The sequence below is a fragment of the Merops nubicus genome, unplaced genomic scaffold, assembly GCF_000691845.1.
Source record: "Merops nubicus isolate BGI_N331 unplaced genomic scaffold, ASM69184v1 scaffold22786, whole genome shotgun sequence".
Classification (NCBI taxonomy): domain Eukaryota; kingdom Metazoa; phylum Chordata; class Aves; order Coraciiformes; family Meropidae; genus Merops; species Merops nubicus.
This window is the reverse complement of record NW_008617229.1, coordinates 1-20,595: the sequence shown is the minus strand read 5'-3', so window position 1 is coordinate 20,595 and position 20,595 is coordinate 1. Positions and strand designations below refer to the sequence as shown.

Sequence of the window (20,595 nt, the reverse complement as noted above, 5' to 3'; positions counted from 1 at the left end):
GCATGGTGCTTTCAAAAATGGACCATTTCATCCTGGTGTTTTAAGGGGAGCTTCAAGCTTATGCAGATGTTGAGATGGCTTTTCCTTGCCTCTGAATATTTTAGAAAAGATGCTGGATTTCCATCAGGCTCCCAAAATCAGAGAGTAGGTGGCAACACGCTTCATAGAGGTCTTCGAGAGGGGGTGAAAAGCCACTGATCAAATGCCCTGTGACTTATCTCATTGCTTGCAGGCCACTAAAGCTGTTTGGGACTTCACCTCCCCTCCCACCCCAAACGTGGAGAGGACCTCGCTGGCACGCTTGTGATGGAGCCCTGGCCCCCTGCCTGGCCTTCCCAGCCCTGGGAGAGGCAGGCAGCCCAGGGACCATGGGGAGAGGTACCTCGTGGCCTCCCACCCCAGCCCAGGTGGCAGCTCCTCCGCACGAGGCCACCACCTCCTCGGCCTGGCTCCTGGCATGGGAGCCACTTCCCTGGCCATCACCCCTGGGATGAGGGCCACCACCCCCAGAGGGATGCCTGCAGACCAGCTTCCCGGGCTGAGTACTATGAAAGCAGCTACCCCAACAGGCCATATTCCAGGTGAGAGCTGCCCAGCTTTGGGATGCTTGCACTGAGCCCCTTCCTTGTAAACCTTCTTAAAATAAGGTTTGACCGCAGGGCCAAAGAGTTGTGGTGAATGGTGTAAAATCCAGTCACAAGTGGTGTCCCCAGGGCTCAGTATTTGGGACAGTTCTGTTTAATCTCTTTATCGGTGATCTGGATGAGGGGATTCAGGCACCCTCAGTAAGTTTGCAGATGACACCATGTTGAGTGGGAGTGCTGATATGCTTGAGGGTAGGGAGGATCTACAATTGGGTCTGGACAGACTGAATCTATGAACCAAGGCAAATGGGATAAGGTTCAACAAGGCCAAGTGCTGGGTCCTGTATTTGGTACACAAGAACCCCCTGCAGTGCTCCAGGCTTGGGGAAGAGTGGCTGGAAACTGCCCAGTGGAAAAGGACCTGGGGGAGTTGGTTTGCAGGTGCCTGAATATGAGCCAACGTGTGCTCAGATGGCCAAGAAGGCCAAAAGCATCCTGGCTTGTATCAGCAATGGTGTGGCCAGCAGGACCATGACAGTGATCATCCCCCTGCCCTTGGCACTGGTGAGGCTGAGCCTCAAATACCAAGTTCAGTTTTGGGCCCCCTGCTACAAGACAGACAGTGAGGTGTTGGAGCGTTTCGAAAAGGCAACAAAGCTGGTGAGGGGTCTAGAGCACAAATCTAATGAGGAGTGGCTGAGGGAACCGGGGTTGTTTAGCCTGAAGAAAAGGAGGCTCAGGGGAGACCTCACTCTCTACAACTCTCTGAAAAGCAGTTGTAACATGGCAGGGGTCATTCTCTTCTCCCAAGGAACAAGTGCTAGGACAAGAAGATTTTGCCTCAAGTTGCACCAGGAGTGGTTTACATTGGACACTAGGAAAAATTTGTTTCTCAGAGGAGTTGTCAAGTCCTGGCCCAGGCTGCCCAGTGCAGTGGTGGAGTGCTCATCCCTAGAGGGGCTGAAAAGCCGTGTAGATGTGGTGCTGAGGGACATGGTTTAGTGGTGCCCTGGCAGTGCTGGGTTAATGGCTGGGCTCAATGATCCTTAAGGTCTCTGCCAGCAAAAACGATTCTGTGACTCACCACTCTCATGGATGCTGCCCTTGTCATGGCATGGGCAAAGTGGTGAGCAGTCACCCACTGCAGGCTCAGAGAGGCAGTGTGTGATTAGGTGATGTCCAGCTATTAAAGCAGCCAGTGACTTCTACCTTGAAGGCTGTGTGGCAGCTGCAGCTCCGATTTCTTACAGCTGTGACTCCTGCAGTTGCTGTTTTACAGGCTTCATTTTGGTCCCAAGGTTCATTTGTCTTGATGGTTTGGTTAAATGCAGTTCTTTTTTACTTAAGTGCAAGGTGAAAAACAACGGTACAACCAGAACTATAGGAGCAAAAGGGAGCTTGCAAGCTCAGATGCTGAAAGAGTAGAGAGTGGAAGGATAAAATGTGGGCTAGAGGATGCTCTCAGTGCTGAAAGCTTCAAGCACTCCGGGAATTTTTGTTTGGTTTGCCCTTGGTGAGTTATGGTGTGGAAATGAAGGGGTTTGTGCTGAGGTGGTATGGTGCTTGCAGCAGGAAAGGGGGTGTTGTGTGGGGCTGACCAAATTGCTACCTGTAGTGTGAAGGGTGAAGGTACGTGAGTGCTGGGTGGGTAGGTGGCTTGGCCTCGGGCTGAGCTCTGGAGCAGGGAGGGATCTGCTGAGCTGTGCCATGGATATGGCAGCTCCAGAACTTAGTGGAGAAAGTGCTTTTGGGGGACCTCTCCTAAAATTTGGGTAAAAGTTGATCCCCGTGACAAGTCCACACCATCAAGTTGAAATTGGACATAACCTGAAACTGCAGTGCACAGCTTATTCATAGATGGGGATGGGACAGTATCCAAGCCTCCTGCTGCTCCTTCCAGCTGTGGTTCTGGACCAAGTTCTGGTCCTGCTGCTGAACAGGGCACCAGGGCAGGGGACCTGGCTTTATTTCCATCACACTTTCTTCCTCCAAATGTTGCATTCAGGTCTTGAGTCTAACCCTAGATGTGATCCAGAACCTGCAGCAGTGCCCTTTTTTTCCTCAGATCAAGTATGTTGTGTTGCCTTTCAGGCAAGGATATGAAGACCACCACCAGCAATATCCAACAGCCAGCTATGGGGATGACTACACCTACAAAAGCCACCACTGGCAGCCAGGGTCCAGGCAGGATGACAGAGGTACAGGCTTATCTTTTGGGTCTGAAGATGGAGGCCCACTGCTTGCAGGAGCAGAGGCAATGCTTTCTCCAGGATGAATTCTTCTCCAAGGGCTTGTGCAACTCCAGGGCTTTTTCCTGTCCATGCTGCTGGGCCACCAGTGTTTTCTCCTCATGCAACGCTGCCCTCAGTTTGCATTTGGGAAACGAGTAGGAACTAGGTGCATCCAAGGGAATGTTTTATTTTGATCTCTGTGACTAAAAACCTGTCATTCCCAGTTCCAGGCTGAACTCAACACTGATGGTGCTGTGTGATCAAAGTGGCTGGGGCCTCATTTTTGCTGTTTCTGGAGTTCCTAGTCTGAAGAAAAGGGGAGGGAGGGAAAAGGAAAGGGCATTGGTGTTGTTGACAAAGTTGCAGAGGGCTTTGTCATACCTCCAACTTGTTGGGCTAATTCAGAAGCAAATGGGGTGTGCCTGACAAATTGCCTGACTCATGGCTTTTCTTCTGCAACTTCATTATGGCTTGTTGCTCTGGGGGGGCAATGCTAAATCTTGATTCTCTCCCTAGACCTGAGACAGGGAGAGCCTTATGGCAAGAGTACCAGTTACCAGGACCAGCACTACTACAGGGGTTACCATCCCAACCTGACCACGAACCCACCAGGGCAGAACAGGTAAGGATGGGGGTCTGGGCATCACCTGGTGCAACCATCTGCTGCAAAATTAGCAGGTTTGTGACTGGTGCCAAAAATCTCTGAGCTTCAGGGCAACCCTTTTTGCCACTTTCTGCAGGACACAGAGCTATGACTCGCACAAGGAGGCACACGGCTCAGCTGCCCAGCCTGGGTGGGCAGGGGGAGAAACCCTCGGCAGTGATTCGGGGGAGGCCAGTGGCCAGCCCCAAGAGGTAACCTCATGATGGGCAGATGTGGAAGGCAAAAGGCTTGGGGATCTCCCAGAGATTTCTGGGAGCAATCCTTGTCCCTACTTCAGCTGGGAAGGAGGCTGGGGAGAAAGGGCTGCTTTACTATGTTGCAGTGTGGGCTAAACAACCTCTGGGGCTACTATAATGGGTTATTAGTATTTATGGACTCTCCATCTGCTGGGCGGCTGTTCCCTTGGCCATGGGGCTGTACAGAGCTCTAGGACAGAATCCAGGCTTAGTGGGATGCTCTCCTGTACCCACCCTAGGTAGCTGATGAAAGCTGTCTCATTGTCAGCTTTGTCTACCAATGTCTGCTCTGTCACACATCCTGATCACTGTGTTTTCCCAAAGAGCAAATTAAAAGATCAAATCAAAGCTGCTCGGTTATTATTGCTCCTGGGCAGAGTTTTTTGTTTTGTTTTGTTTTTTTTTTTCATTTCTAAGCACAATCTGCTGCCTGCTTTGAGAAGTCCATGTTAGGGCTAGGAAAGCTGCTTAGTTAGACTGATGGCTGATGGAAATTATTTTAAAAGCCGTTGGGTGTGAGCAGGATATGTGCTGTGATGAACCTAAGATGCTGAAGAGTGAGCTGCTCAGATGGGAATGAGCTATGCTATGCTGTTCCTGCTGGGCACCTCTATGGAGCAGCTGAGCCTGTTCCACTGCCCTGGGAGCAGAAAAGCAGCAGTGTCCCGAGTTTCTTGGCCAGGTTTGTGTTTTGTTTCAGCTCTCAGGCCAGCCCAGCCTGCTCATGCAGTACCGTGAGTCGGGGCTCAGCTCCAGCAGCTACGAGCTCAGCCAGTACATGCGTGATGACCACTATGACCCTGCAGTTTTGGGAACCTGGAGCCCAGCACAAGTAGGTGAGGTGTGATGGGGCTCTGGTCTTCGCTGATGAGGTGGGGTGCAGAGAAATAAATGGCTGGCATTAGAAGATTTGCTGTCTTGCTGCTTAGTCCTTTCCTGGAGGATGTTGGCTGTGCAGGTGTAAGGCATGACCCAGGGGCTGTGGGGTGGGTGTCTGGTGGTTCTGTCCTGATGGATGCAGGAGCTGCCTTGGGTTTGCATTCTGCTTTTGGGGGACATTTCTTGAGTATGGAGGTCAGTGGAGGGTTACTTAAGTTGGGAGCCAGGTTAGAAGCTGTTTTTTTCCTCTGTAGTAGAGGTGGTGTCAGGTCAGGGTGAGGGTAGTCATGCTGGCTTGTGTGTCATTGCAGGGGAGTCTTCAGTGTCCACCCCAGCCTTGGTGGTACCCCACAAGTTCTCGGTGCCACATGTGGCAGTCTGCTTTGGAGCTGGAGGCCAGCTGGTGCTGGTGTGTCCCTACCATCCTGCTGAGGGGCAGCTAGCCCAGGTCGAGCTGCACAGCCTGGAGGTACCCACAGCCTGGCTCCCCAGACCACCCTTGGTTCCCGTGCTGGTGTGGTTCCTTTTACCCTGAGGGATGCAAACACTGTTCAGCACCCAAACAGCATCTTGAACATTCCTGTCCCCAGCTGACATCTTCTGTCCAGCCCACATGGACTCTCGAGTCTACATTGTGCACAGTGTTTTAGTCTCCTACGTTGTCTCCCAAAGGAGGCAGTTGCCATCCCAACAGGTGTTTCTTTCCTGGACCTTAGCATTGTGATCCACGTGATGGTGTAGGATCTGTGCTCTGGGGTTACCTTAAGACAGCACAAAGAATGGGTTCACCAGCACTCTTGAACCCTTGGCCAAGGCAATGACTTTCAGATAGCCCAGCTGGGGCTGGCCTGATTGCTGGAGCCCAGCTGCTGAACTGGATCTTATTTTTTAGGTAATTCTTCATGACACAAAAGAGCTGGAGGAGCTACAGACCTTCCCAGGGCCCCTGGCCAGGTATGTGGCACCAGCAGGTCCAGAAGCTGTGTCCTCCTGGCTGCACTGGCCTGGGAGCACTTTTCCTTTGGGAGACATGAGCTCAAGACAGACTTTAGGGCCCCCATGGTCTTGAGATATCTGTGAAGGCCAAGTCTAGGTTCACATTGGAAGCCCGGCCCCTTTGTTGTGGTTTAGGTTGGCTTGGATGGTGGAAAATGATTGGTTTTTTTGAGGATATAGGGTGTGGCTTTAGTGCCGTTTGTATGTCTGACTGTTTTGTACTCATGTCCCAGAAAACTGACATTTTTGCCTAGATCTCTGGGAAAGTCTGAAGCCCTGGTTCAACCTGCAGTTTTTAAAACTTTTTTTTCCTAAAGTTTTTGTCCCCTGAGACCACTGAGCATGGCCGGGGCAGACCCAGTACACACCTTTATGCAGTGTGAGCATGGGGATGAGAGCTGGTGTACTGCCTCAGGCTGGTTCTGTGCCACACTGGTCACACCAGTGAGCCTTCTGGTCACTTGTAACCAAGCAGGCAGAGAAGAGGGGTGTGCAGCAGTAGAACTCTTTACTGAGCAAAGAGCTGCGTGCCCCTGGAAGCTGGGTAGAAGACCTGGAGGTCGCTTGTGCCGAAGGGGATTCTGGGAATATCTGTGTGATATGTTGGTGCGATCCAGTTAGGATCAGCATCTTTCTCCCTGGTCCCTCTTTGGCTGATCTTGTCTCTCAGCTGCCTTTTCTTTCCAACTGTCTGATTTCTGTTGTTGTAAGCCAGCAGTTCTGCCTGGTTTGCACAGAGCTTAAAGGCTTCTGCTGCTGTTCCAGGCCCAAAGGGTTTATGTGGTCACAAGCATGTCTTTCTCCCTGCACTGTCAGTTAGTCAAAGACACTGCTTCTGTGTGTCTGCTTCTACAGCCTCGGATGTCCATGGCTGTAACAGCAGCACAGCTAAGCAAAACAGGGATGCTTTGCAGGTGAAAATATGATCAGGAGGGCAGAGAGAGAGAGTTTGAGATGCCCTCTGCATGCCTCAAACCCAGAAATCTGCAAGGAGTCATAATAATGATAAAATTTAAGTGCTTTTGAGCTTGGTGTCACCAAGGCGGTATGTGCTTAGTAACACTGGGGATCTTCTCTGCCTCTCACTTTGCATCTTTGGCATCGCCATCACTGGACCTGGGGACACTTGAATGATGTCCTGGATTGCTTTGGGTTTCTTTAGATGCCTTTCTTTGCTGCTGTAGGGAAGATCTGCACAAGGTGGACGTGATGACATTTTGCCAGCAGAAGACAGCCACAAGCTGTGATCTCTCTACACAGAGAGGTAGAGATTCAGCTCTTCTCTGGAAACTCCTGGTCCTTCTCTGCCGGCAGAATGGGGTAGGTGTCCCATGGAAAGGGGCTGATCCTTTTGATCTTAGCAGTGAGACCAGTTATATGCACTTCATGTGTCTCTTGATCCAGTTGCTATTTTCAGGGTGGTGTACCTTAAAAGCATCACATTCCCACAGTACCACCAATCAGTTTGGTACTGCCTGGACATGTGGAGCAAGCCCTTCTCCTGGACTGCTTTTCATCCTTGTGAACTACCAACAACCCAATGCTATAGCAGCTCTGAATGGGACTATTTCACCTTCATTGAGGAGCCAGCATTTGTGCTTAAAAGAGGATTATTCACTTTACCCAACAAAATCCACTCCACGTAATCTGTGGCTTCTTGTTGGAAGCAGATGAGTAAGATCTTCAGAGCAAGTGCTATGAAGGTCTTGCTAGCCGTGCTGAATCCTTTGCCCTCCAAAACTGCATGCTGCTGACCAAGGCTGGTCTTGTTGGGGAGATGTGCTAGGAGAAGGATAGTGTAAGGGTGTTTGACCTTCACCCTTCACAGGGTCTTGCTCTTTGCCTTCACTTTCATAGTCCATGGTGGGCTCGGACACAGCTGAGCTGCTGATGCAAGACTGCAGGTTCCAGAAGTACAAGAGGCAAGACCCTGCAGCAAACCTGATTGGCCTGACAGATGATGAGTTGATGTCATCTCAGCCAGGCGCCCGGGACCTCATTACAGGGGAAGTCCCTCCCATTGTGGAGACGCAGGCACAGATAGTGGAGAAGTTCACCAAACTCCTCTATTATGGCAGGAAAAAGGTAAGTGGTGAGTGGGATCCAGGAACAGGGCTGAGTTTTTTTCTTAGCCCCTTTGGCCTCTTCATGTTTTAAAAGGAATGGTGGGCAAGAGATGCCTTGTGGCTGTGGCATCAACCCTTCAAGCTGTTTATACAACAGAGCTTATGGCAGTGAATTCCCACCACTGGGAACTGGTATGGGGCCCTGATGCAGAGGCCTTTACCAGCACCATGGGTTGAGTTGCAGCTATGTGATCTCAAGCAATAGCAAAGGCACGGTGAGAGAGAGGAAGGTTGGATGCAGAGAAGCTTTGGTGCGGTGCCCAGGCTAGGATCCCATAGTGGTGGCACTGAGAGCTAATGGGCAGCGCAGACCTGGAAATCCAGGAAATACAATATTGCTATAAAGGTCCCAGTTTTTGTCATCGTGCAATGTGGAGAGATAAAGGGGCCTTTGTGAACATGGAAGAGTTTTTTGGAGGGTATTAGTTAAAGCCAGTGCAGTCAATAGAGCTTGTCTCCAAGCTGGCTGAGCAGAAGGTCCCCTGGCAGTGGAGGAGGGCAAGGAAAAATGGTTAGTGCAAACCCATTTTCTTCTCCACCTTGGCTGCAGGATGCTCTGGTCTGGGCCATGAGAAACCATCTGTGGGGCCATGCTCTCTTCCTCTCCAGCAAGATGGACGCTCGGACCTACAGCTGGGTGCTCACTGGGTAAGTTGTAGAAGCTAAAGCCAAGGTATGATGCTCTTGTGACTGGCTTTGCCAAGCCTGTTATCTCTTTGGGTGCCCTTAACCCCAGTGCATGGAAAAAAAAAAAAGCATTGATTTCAGCTCAAGCATTTCAGAGGGGTAAAGGGGGAGAGAGGGGGCATCCATCTGGATGGGTCTGCATCCTTTGAACTTCCTAGTGGACAGGAGAAACCAAGTAGGGGCTGGTAAGCAGAAGGAAAGCCATTCTCTAGAGACACGGGGAGGATTTATTCTGAGTCTTTGGCTTTGCCCCTGCTGCCATAGTGAAGGCAGCCATCAGGGTAGAGGGAGCTTGAGCCATCTTCACTGTGATCCAGGCTGGTCTGAGCTGTTCATCCCACTTGTATGAATGTTTTCTGGTGGAATTAATGTACTTAGTCTGGATTGGCTTGATTCCTTCAGGGAGTGTTAAGCAGAAATTTTCTGTCTTGTGCAACCCAAATCCTTTTAAGGAGGTTTTATCCAGCATTGTCCTGGAGACTTGCCTGCTCCGGAGGTAAAGTAGATTGTCAGTCTGATGGGCTGATGATCCTTTCTGTCTTCTCCAGGAAGCACATCAGGACACTGCTTTCCTGAGGCATTTGGGACATGCCTTTGGATATGAAAGAGGGTCTGGAGTCCTATCTCTGCTTGTCTCCTCACAGGTTCACCAGCACACTGGCCACCAATGATCCCTTGCAAACCCTCTTCCAGCTCATGTCGGGAAGGATCCCTCAGGCAGCACTGGTCCGTGAGCAAGAGTCTGGCCCTGGCACTTGTACCCCTGTGCTGTTGCTTGCCTGTGATACCTTGTGGTGACCATCTCTGATCGCCTTTCCTCTCCTCTCGTCTCTCTCCAGTGTTGTGGGGATGCCACATGGGGAGACTGGAGGCCTCACTTGGCTGTGATGTTGTCCAACAAGGCTGGAGACATGGAGCTGAACCAGCGAGCCATCGTCACCATGGGAGACACTTTGGGTGAGCTGAGGCTTTTGTGAGCAGTTATGATCCTCCTGCCTTGTAACAGAGGGAGGACACCTGCAGTGTCACTGTGCATGTCCCCACTGGCGGGGATGTACATTGCTGCCAAGATGGGGTGTGCATGCTTGTACCCCTGGTGCTACAGCGCCTGGGTGGTGGCAAGGATGAGGTGTTGATGGCTCCCACTGCCCTTTGTGCTGGCAGATGAATCAGGCTCAGGCACACTCATTAGCTGCTCTGCTGGAGGCATCTGGAGTGGCTGGACCCAGGGAGGGCATATAGAACTGCAGGGACAAAGACTTGCTCCTGGTGGTGGGAAATCTCAGGGATTTCATGCCAACAACAGCACCCTGAAGAGTTGAAGGTCCCTGCTCGTGCTGTCCTGGTCCTACCACTGAACTGAACCCCCCTCCTACGTACAGAAAGCAGCAGTCAGGGAAAGCAGACATAAAATGGGGAGAAGGGAGAGATCAGGGGCTGTACAGCCAGGGAAGATGAATGAGGCTGTTGGATTTGCGTTTACATGTGAGTTTGGGGCCTCCAAATCAATTCTCACCACATGGTGACCTCTTTCTCAGGACTGTTTGTCTTTTTTCCTCCCACCCAGCTGGCAGGGGAGCAGTTGAAGCAGCTCATTTCTGCTACCTGATGGCGGATATTCCTTTTGGCTACTTTGGGTCGAAGGCGGACCGCATGGCTCTGCTGGGCAGCAGCCACCGGTGAGCAAGCCCAGCAGACAGGGCTCTTGTCAGCGTGGTGTGGTGCACCTTCTGCCCATCCCTGGGATCTCACTTCTATGCAAAAGCAATCCCTGGTTGTGGGGGTTTACTGCTTTGAACGTGAGCTGTGCTCTGAGCCTGTCCAGCTGCAGGCTGGCATGGTGGTGCAGCTGTGAATCTGTGTGTGGGGTTGTCTGGGGAGAGCTCTGCTCCTGCTTGCTGAACCTCTATTCCTCTCCTCTGCAGTCAGGCGTTTGCCCAGTTTGCCAGGACAGAGGCCATCCAGCGAATGGAAATCTTTGAGTACTGCCAGCAGCTACGACAGCCCAAATCCTTTGTGCTCCCTTTCCAGGTAGCAGAGATGCACAAACACATCTGGTGCAGCAGCTCAGACCTGTCCCAAAACATGCCTCCATCCCTTGAAGCTGGGGATTCAGGCTACTTGCCAAGGCTTGTCCCTCCCTTGGGCTTTGGGAGTGATGGGGAAGCTGCCCTGGCTGAGGGGCTCCTCCAAGGCAAGGCTTTGGGCAGATTTTGAGGCATGGTGTGTTTGATCAGGGCTTGCTCAGGTCTGGTTGTCTCCACGCTCTCTGACTATTGGATAGGCTTTTCATCCTGCAAATAAGCATCCTGCTGCTGTTGCCTCGGGCACTGCACAAATGGGGTGGATAAATGAAGGTGGTGGGCTGGCCTGCTCCCAACATCACCCCTCTACTGGCTCTGGGCCAGCCTGGCCTTGCAACAGGGCTGTGGTTTGGGGAATGAGTCTGGGCAGCCCCATGGGGATGGATGGTGGTGAGCTCTGGGTGATGAGACCTATGATCCAGGGTGCTCTGAGTCACACTGGGATGATGTGCCATGGCAGAGTGGACCCAGGGGCATAAGCAGCTCACCTGTCTGCTCTGCTTCCTTCTCCTGAGGTGTACAAGCTCCTCTATGCCTCTCGCTTGGCCGACCACGGGCTCCCAGCCCAGGCCCTGCAATACTGTGAGCAGATTGCCACCGTGCTCCTGGGCCAGGATCTGGCCAGCCACCCTGTCCTGGCCCAGCAAGTGATGAAGGTGAGTCTCGTACAGCCCTGCATCCTCGGCAGGGTGCAGTACCCATCTGTGACCTGGCGTGGTGGGAAGCAGCCTCTGGGTTTTGCAAGGCTGGGGATGCTTGGCTGCTCTGAGCAGCCCCCCGGGATTTCCTGACTACAGCAGAGCCACCACCTCCATGGGGTCAATAATACCCACGGATTTAGGGTAGAAAAAGGAATTGCATTGACTGCCAAGTAGGCGTAGAGTTATTTGGAAGCAAAGGGTATTTTTTATTCTGGAGAAGCTTTTTGAATTCCTAAATGGCAGAGACTTGAGAAGCTGAAGTTAGAGTCCGTGACATTTCCCCTCCAGCACATCATCCCATGATTCCATTTTCCTGCCAGGGGCTCTTTTGGGGTGACAGTGAACAGGAGTGTGTTCCAGCCCTGTAGCTCTGAGCCCAGCTTCTGTGCTTCATCAGCTGGATTGGGCAGGGAGGGGTGAAGCCAAGTGTCCCCCCTAGGCCACCTGGGCAGGTTGTGCTTTCGGGAGAGTGTATCCATACACATCACTAGGGTTGTGCTGAGGCTGCTTGAAGCCTTCCTCCACCAGGAACAGGGAAAAAGCTGTGGTGCTGTGGGATTAGGAATAGCAAGGACGCCTTTCTAAAGTGGATGCTGCTGAAATCACCCAAAAATTAGCTTATGCACACTCAGCCCCCCCTTGTTGAAGCCTATTTACTGTCTAACAGCCTTTCAGATCTGCTGTTCTGCTGGGGATAATGCTTCTCCTGGGAGAAAACACTTTCATCTGAAAAACTAGTGCATTCATAGACACTCTTGTCTTTGATGTTTTAGACTGTGTTACAAATTATGATACACATTAGTGTTTGATTAAGACTTCCCCTCTTTTGAAGCTGGGGAGATACACAACCAGGTGCTGGTTCATTAATATTGGATCAAAGTGCACATTAGCTTTTGGATTAAACATTCCCCCCATTTAGGAGTAATCATGCTTATAATTTCCTCTTTCCTGCCATTGATTTAGGATGAACACATGTGTGTTGGCAATGAGATGGGACAGTGGGTCTGTAGGTAGTATGGATACTGCCTGAGTGCTGGGATGCTCTACTTTCCATGGCCAGTCCCTGTCCCAAGCTGAGCTCCAGTTGCTTGGGAGGTGTCTTCCTGTAACCTGGAGCTGGGAAGTGTTTTGTGCTGATTTAAACTTTGTTTCTAAAAGCTTTGGGAGTAGGAAGAAATGGCTGATGGGGATTAGTGTGGGACTGCTGAGACCTGTGTTGACTGTGGAGTGTGGCTGAGCTCCAAAGTCACCCCAGATGGCTTTTGGTGGCTTTTGTTGTAGGAGCCTCGTAGCAAAGCATAGAAGATAAATGAGCGTGAGGGAGCTTGATAAATCCCCAAGAAGTGGGTCAATACCATTGAGAGAAAATTCAGTAAAGTCTTGGATGAAGAATGGTGCTTTGAGTGTCATCTCCCTTCATCCAGCTGTCTTAAAAGTGGAGGCTTGCCTAAGCAGTTTCTCCTGCCTGGGATTTAGCTCTTGCAGGGAACCCTCCATCTCACCCTGGGCTGGTGGGATAAGTCTCCCCAGAAGAGGCTCTTGCTCAGTGGACAGTAGCTGGAGCCCCATGTCATGGGGATAGTTGCAGCCAGGGTGGAGAAATTAAGCACGCAGCAGCAATACTGCAGAGAGGGACCTGGGGGAGATAGTGGAGCATGGAATAACTACTGAGCAGCAACATAACAGGATGCTGTTGGGGAAAAAAAAAAAAAAAAAAAAAAAAGGTGCCAATGTTATAACGTTATTCTGGGCTGTGAGAGCAAGAACAGCATGTGTGAGACAAGGAGGTGATAATCCCCCCATGCTTGGGTCTCAGGGGTCTTGGTGGGGGCACTGTGCTCTATTCAGAATGCTGCACTTGGAGACAGGGCCAAATTGGAGCAAGTGCAGAAGAGCAGAGCAGGATGATAAGAGATTGAAGGGAAAATGACCTCTGAAGAAGGCTTCGGGGTTATTTTTTCCAGGCAAGATATGCTGGGGGAGGAAGGGGTAGGGGGGGATGTGATAACAGCCCTCTGGCACGCAGGAGGTGCCTGACTGTCCCTGCAGCTTCCACGGGAGCAGGAATAGAGAGGCTTAATTTGCAGCAGGGAAGATTTAACTTAGATATTACGAAAAAACTCTTTAGCTCTAAGGACATTATACATCAGCACAGTCCTGGGAGGCAGCAAAATCTCCTTGGAGATTTTTTAGTGCAAATCAGACAAACATGGGCTGCACGGGCTGGTGTGGGCACACAAGATCTTTCTTGAGCGTTGGCAGATGGATTGGGTAGCCTCAGAAGGTCCCTCCCAGCCCTGTATTTCTGTTGTTTTCTGTGTGGTTATAAGTCATGGCAACACTTGCTGCAAAGCTGGGTGAGCCCTTAGCTCAAATCCTACCAGCTCCCATCCATCCTTGTAGGGTGGGTAAGGTAAGGGTTTGATGCACAGCCCTGGCAGCTGGACTGTTTCCAAGGCTCCTGGTGGCATGTCCTGCAAACCTGGTGCTCCAGGCTGGCTGTCAAGTGGGACTAAAAGTGCTCATTTCTTCTCAGGGGAGAAAGGGATGGTAATAGTTACCTGCCTCTCTGATGTGAAGTGGCTTTGACATTGGTACTTTGACACCTCTGTGGAGGTGGCTGTAAGAGCCCTGCTTGAGAGGCTTTCTGTGGGGCACGGGATGGGCCAGCACCTCACTGTGACAATGCAGGAGAGGGAATAAATCTTGCAGAAGAGGCTGGTGTTACTTTTACCCCTGTATCATGAAGAGAAGCTCTGGGCCTGTGTGCCCAGCCACATGCAATGGTGGCGAGGGTTGGTCTGAGCTGTGTGACGAGTCCCGCTGCCCTCCTGGCTCCACAGCTGGCCGAGCGGCTGAAGCTTTCCGACCCGCTGCTCCTGGAGATGCCAGATCAGGACCAGACTCTGGAGCCCGACTGGCTGGTACAGCTCCGAGCCTACTGCCAGGAGTGGGAGGTAAGGAGGAGTGGGGATCAGGGGGGGGCAGCCGGTGGTGTGGTTTGCAGCATCCTCCTCTGCCTTGAATCCGAGGGGATGAGTCTGGAGGTTCAAAGGCTGTTGTTCCCTGGATGCCGTTCCCCTTGGCTTGTGAGCTCGGAGATGTGGTCTCTGTTGTGGGACGTGCAGCTTCAGAAGGAGCAGGAGGGTTGCAGCACCCAAAGGTGTGAGCAGCAAGGGCTGCAGAGCTTTGCACAGGGCAGAACGCTCCTTGTCTTGGCTCAAGGAGGGCAGTCAGGCTGGTGGGTGAATGCTGATCTTCTGTTGAAGTGAGGATGTTCCAGAGGATGCTGGTGGGGCATCACCTTGCGGACATGTGCTCTTAGGTCTCTTAACTGTGGTCTGATCCCTGGATTAATACTTTTTTTCAGGTTTCATGTCTACTTTTGGTTTTGTGCCCTTTTCTGACTCTCGTTTCCCTTCCTGCCTGCTCTTAGCAGAGCAGTGGTGCTGCCTTCACTTGCTGGGAAGGAGCTGTGACTGTGCTGGTGTGGGTCTCACCCGTAACCTGGGCTCCTGCAGCCTTGGGTGGGTCATGAGCCCCAGGCTCAAAAGGACCACACTTGCCTTTACATGGGCTTTATGATTTCCATACTATTTGTCCTGTGACATCCCTTTTTCCATCTGTTTTATCACATCTTCCCTCTGACTTCTTGCAGGTGGAAGATGACCTCCCTCTGGGTGGGGCATCCACTCAGCCAGAGCTCTCCTGGGCTTCTGCATCCATGGCAGGTAAAGAAAATGAAGCTGCAGATGGCAATTGCTGCAGCAGACTTCACCTGTTGAGTTGTGCTGCCACGGGCTGGAAGGCACCTCCCTGCTCCCCAGAGCACTTCTCAGCAGCTGCTTCTTGTTCCTTAGATCCTCCTAGAACTCTATTTTGCTCCTGTCTGAATGCAGCCCTCTGGTATGAGGCTGTCAGGGGTGGGATGCAAACCAAGGGGAGTTGATGCTTGTGCTCTCTATATGAAGTCTGAGTAATTGGGCCTGATTGCCACAACTCCAGGAGTCCCTGTAGGTGCTGTGGGAGGAGAAGGGGTAGTGGGCGGCTGGAGGAAACACGTGCCTCCTGGCTGAGCCTTGGGGGAGGAACGTTCCCAGGCAGTCCTCTGAGGGTGGAAACTGGAGCTGAACTAAGGGGATTTCACACTTCCAGAGTGAAAGATTTGGGAAGCAGCTTGTCCCTCTGTGTGCCAGGCTGCAGCATGGCTGTTGGTAAAGGCCCAGCATTTCCCTGTCCCTGCTGCCTCTTTTATCCCTTGGCTTTGTCTCTTGGTGACCCCAAGAGTCACCTCCAGTGACAATTCACCCAGAGGGTCAAGAGACATCAAGATGAGGGATATGAGCCTCCCTGGGGTGGCTGTCAGGGGAAGGGATGGAGAGCTTTCCTGTCCTAGCTGGGCGGCACGACCATCAGGATGTCCTGTGGAGGAGAGGCTGGGTACTGGTGACCCCTTGGCATTGCTTCACAGTCACCTCCATCAGCACAGGCCACTGCTCCTCTCTGCTGCTCAGATCTGCCTTTGTGCTGGGAATGCCGGCACTGGTGGGTGGAGAGTAAAGGCTGGTGCAGACAGGATAAAACATGACAAATTCCTTCAAGCCATTTCTTCCTATCAGCTTTCCCTGCTGCTGCCAAATTCCTATTCAAAGAGTTCTCCCAGGCAGTAAAAAGGATCATCAGTCCTGATTGCCTTCTGCTGCAATCAGGGCTAAGGCTATGATCATCCTTCCCTGGAAAACAGTCACAGGTATGATAGGATGGCTTCTTTGAATGGCCAGGTCTCCTCCATGGGGTTTCACAGTTCACTTTTCCGGTACTTGGCCCATTTGTTCATGGAGAAGGCCATCCAAAGTCACCCTCTGAGGAATTTGCATGCAGAGGAAACTGGCTTGGTGCTGAATTCATCCATCTTGGAAAGATAAAGCCAGAATCAAGGTCCCAAGCTGGGATCCCCATGGTCACAGCAACTTCCCTTTCCATCCTTACAGCCTTGGGCTGTCCTCCCTGACTTTTCCCAGCTGAGCTTGCTGGGCAGCATGAAGTTGAGCATCCATCCACCTCCCTGTGGATCTCGAGCATCTCCAGGCTGTGCAGGAGCAGGTCAAAGGTGTGAAGCCAACTCTGAGTGGACTGAAGGTGATGCTGGCAGGCAAAGCAAAGGGTAGCACGGCATCCAAGAGGTGCCATAGTCTGTCCCCAGGCTCAGGCCCATGGGATCTGGGTCCTGCCTGGAGACAGGTGAGGAACTTCCCCATGCACAGCACATTTCTGGCCAGAGGCTGCAGAGCTGGCAGAAGCAGGAGGCACACCTTGGATGAAGAGCAGTGTGCTGCCCAAGCTATGTCAAACATCAGACAGAGCAATGTGTGCATGTGTTAAATAAAACAAAGCCCACTTGCTCAACCTGCCTTTCAAACAACAAAAACCAACCCTGAATAAATCTGCCTGAAGGAAGAAACTCATCCATGGATGCTCCTGTGGAGCAGGAGTGAAGGCTGCGCCTTCCTGGTAAACTTTCTTTGCTGCTTGGGGTGTGCAACAGGAGTGGAAGAAAAGGCTGCAGGGCCCAGGCTCCTTTGAGCTGCAGGGCACGTGCTGCTCATGCTCATTCTCTTTGCTTCTCTAGCATTCCTCTTCTGTGTTTGTTTGTAACCTCAAGCATGCTCCCAGGAGGTTTTTTCCCCCTGTCTTACATAGCCCACCTTCCTTGCAGCCTTTGAAAAGTCCCTGCTGCTGTGCTCAAACTCCTCCATTGCCTGTGTGTGATCCCCGGGCTCCTTCCTCACCCCTCTGGCTCCCACTGATGTATAATGGAAAAGGGGAACGCTCTGAGCAACAACCCGATGAAATTATAAATACCTGAGCAAACTCCTGAGGTGTGGTGTGGGTTTTTTTGTTGTTGCAGGTGGAGAGCCTGGTCATGAGCTTCTGCAGAGTGAAGGCTACCAGCATAACCAGTGTTGCCAACCCCTGCCACCCCAGGGACCCAGCTCCCATGAGGATGTGTCTCTCCAGCCTCTGGCATCCACCCAGGTCACAGCATCGCCACTGCTTGGGGTTGGGCAAGAACTGCAGCCCCCCGTGCTCAGTCTGGGGGCAGCCACCCCTCCGGGAGGGGGTTCTGCTGACCCTGCTCTGCAGGCGGTGCCGCCAGCAGGTAAGTCCTCCAGCCTTGTTTCCCTGTGGAAACCATAGAATCATTCTGGTTGGAAGAGACCTTTAAGATCAAGTCCAACTGTTAACCCAGCACTGCCAGGGCACCACTAAACCATGTCCCTCAGCACCACATCTACGTGTCCTTTAAATCCCTCCAGTGATGGGGACTCCACCACTGCCCTGGGCAAGTCTGGTCCTGGGCTTGACAAAATGCCTGTCCCCAGTTAGCAGCAGTGGGATGGGGTGTCCCTGAAGGAAGTGTGATCCCCTATGGCATGTGTGTCACTTCAGATCTCGCTCTCTGCCGGTGCTGCCTTCCCTTCTGCACCTTGTTTCCCTCCAGCCTTGCCCAGGTGCAGAGCTACGTTTGCCCTGAATGCAAGCCAAGTCTACCGCTGCTGGCTGCCCTGGGCAGCTGGGTCTTCCATTTTTTCAAGACCTTGCCCAAGGGCTGCTGCGGGTTGGTGTCAATGCTGCCTGTGCTGCAAGATGGGACAACCAGCTCTACATTCAGCAGTGCAAAGCAGGCTTTTGAGATGCATCAGTGCAGCCTTGTGACTTGCTGATGCTGACAGGGACCAGTATGACCTTTTTGCATCTCTTGCGGGGACATCTTGGCCACACAGCCTTGCTCTGGGGGGAGATAGGATGCTAGAAGCACTGAAAATACTTCTGATAGACATGGCAGGAACTCCTCAGGCCAAACCCTCACTGTCCTTCCCTCTACTCCACAGGAGAAGCTAGGGAGTCCCAGGGTGTCCTAACCTCTGCAGGGCTGCAGCCATCACTCCCAGCAGAGCAGGTGAGTCAGAAGGGTAAAGGAGACAACCCTATTAGGGGCCCTGGGGGATTTCGGACTCGCTGGGTCATCCATCCACACACTTAACTTACCTGGAAAACCTCCGTTGTGGTACCAGCTGTCTGCTTGGGAGGACCTGATGGCTTAGGACCCTCTCTGTTCTTCGACCTCTGGGACCATGGGCTGCCCACTACACCCTGCTGTGGGTGCTCTTCCTCCTCACCTGCTGTGTAAGGGATGTGGGGGTCCCTGGGGACACTATCCATTCAGCCTGGCGTGGAGGAGTCCCAGGGATGCTCTGATCATGCTCAGGGTGGCTTCTCTGGGAACACTATGTGGCAGCTCTGATCTCCAATGCCAGGAGGAGTTAAAGGGAAGGACTCGGACCATCTCAGAGACCTCCACAGTCTCCTTGGAAGACAACAGCCGGCCTTCCTCGGAGAGCGCAGCTGAAGACTCTGCCGAAGAGCCAGCATCAGCAGACCCAGTGAAGTTGGGTGAGGACAAGGTGAGCAAGGCAGAGCTGGTGTGAAGCCTCGTGCTCCAAGCTTGTCTGTATTGCATGCCTGCTTTGCTTGCCCTAACCTGGACAAAATGGTGCCTGCTTCCAGCTGGCTCAAGGGACATCTTGGTGGCTGTGGCATCCTCCCCTTCTTACTCATTTCCATTAATGGTGACAACCTGCCTTTCCCAGAGCCCTGGATTCAGATGGTTTGGCTGGCTCTGGTCGAAACCGGTCAAGGAAGCTTCGCCCAAAGCTACGTCTGAGATGGCCCCAGACTGCCCCCGGCTGGGACTGCAGGTAGGGGATGGAGGGCTGTTTTGTCCCCAGGTGACACCAGGGGTTACAACCATGGGGGACAGGTGACACTTCTCTCCCTTTGCCCAGAGGGAGAACTATCTCCCTCTGTCCTCATGCAGGTGGCTGAGCCACGCCATTGCACAGCTCTTCAGGGCAGTAGCCGCCCTGTGTAGGGACAGAGCAGGACCAGGAGCCCTTTTAGCCTGAAAATGAGTCCCTTGATTAATTGTAAATTGATAAACCCTCTTTGATCTGTGAAGGCCCCCAAGCAAACTCCGCGGGGAGCGCCTGCCCTGCGCCGGAGCGGAAAGCAGCAGCTGCACAGCACCACTCTGGCAGGCTTTAGGAGCCGGCGAGAAGGAAAACACCTTTAATTGGAAGCGCAGCAGAGAGGGGGGAAGCAGCCATGGGTGGTTACCCCAGTCCTGGCTGAGTCTTCAGGATGTCTGCAGGCCTACAGTGGGCTTTGAGGCAGATGTTGGAACTTCCCATGGAAGTCTTCTCCTTGCTGAGAATGACCTACAGTGCTGGAGCAGGAAATTTTGGGATAATCTTGCAAAACTAGCTGGAGATAAGGAACAGAGGGGTAACCATGAACCCTGGCAGCCCCTCATACTATACACAGGCTTGATGTCCAGCCTAATGATGTCCTTCTGCCTAACTTTGAACTTTTTGGCTGGTTTAGCTTTGTGACAGGTGTTGCTTTCCCTGATCTTGTAGCCCCTCCTTAGCTTGGTTGCCTGTAGCTCTTGGGATGCCTCTCCAGCAGGATGGGTGCAGAGTGGTATCCCAAAAGTGGGGTATGGTATCTGGTGTAAAGGTCTTTTCACCATGGAAGGAGCCTCTGCTCTAAATGGGTGGATGTTGTTTCAGGAACAGATGTCACCATCTCCACCTGATGCCCCTCTTGCAGCTGGGACAAGTTCTTCAGCTCAACCTCCTTCCAGAAACCCCGGTAAATGTTGTGTGAATCCCCTTGCCCCTCTCCCTAGCAGCCTTTAAGAAGCTGCTGCTCTTAATTTTAAGATGAGGTGTGTGGTGTGTGTGTGTGGTTTTTTTTTTTTGTTTGTTTTGTTTTGTTTTATGCCCCAGGAGGAGCAGAAGGTGAAAATACCTTTGCTGTTGCTCCAGCATCCATCGAGGTGAAAGGCTTATGGGACATGGATGGTGGGGAGTCAGCAGGAGAGCAGGTAAGAAGGGAGGTGTGATGAGAGTGTCAAGGACACCCCTCTGCTTGAGGTGTCTCTGAAACTGGGGTGGGGTGGCTGTTAAATTTCTCTCCCTTCACCCCTTCCAGACTGGCTGCCATGGATCTCGCCCACCAATGAGATCAATCCCCCTCTTCAACCCTGTCCAGGTCTCTCAGGTGCGAGCTGCTTCTTCCTGGGGTGTTGCTGGATAGGATGGGTGTGGCTCCTGTGTCTTGGGACACTGCTATGGGCAGGAGGACCCAGGAGCCACCAGGCCTGGGTATGAGGGTTTGGTATGTGTACGTTAATAAATTGGAAGAGGAGATAGTGATGGGGGGTAGTGATGGAGGAGGGAAAGGGGGGAGGATGCATCCTGGTGACAGGCCAGGGGTCTACATTTTGGGTGTAGAACCCTCTCTTTTACACCATCGTCTCTCTGCTTCCCAGCTTGCTGCCA

General features: G+C 52.3%; 1 protein-coding gene across 1 annotated transcript; it reads left to right on the top strand.

Annotated features, from left to right (window-relative positions):
* Nucleotides 1-510: 510 nt before the first annotated feature.
* On the top strand, nt 511-20,350 carry SEC16B (SEC16 homolog B (S. cerevisiae); the record flags this gene model as incomplete). Its single annotated transcript, XM_008943093.1, has 24 exons — nt 511-581; nt 2,676-2,782; nt 3,332-3,437; nt 3,556-3,670; nt 4,416-4,551; nt 4,906-5,063; nt 5,487-5,548; nt 6,775-6,910; nt 7,448-7,675; nt 8,267-8,364; nt 9,048-9,129; nt 9,243-9,360; nt 9,971-10,082; nt 10,329-10,434; nt 11,003-11,143; nt 14,032-14,145; nt 14,847-14,919; nt 17,097-17,348; nt 18,082-18,149; nt 18,508-18,654; nt 18,841-18,948; nt 19,822-19,903; nt 20,041-20,139; nt 20,238-20,350. Coding segments are annotated over 24 exons (2,832 nt in total), but the record flags the coding sequence as incomplete, so codon positions are not given.
* Nucleotides 20,351-20,595: the final 245 nt, after the last annotated feature.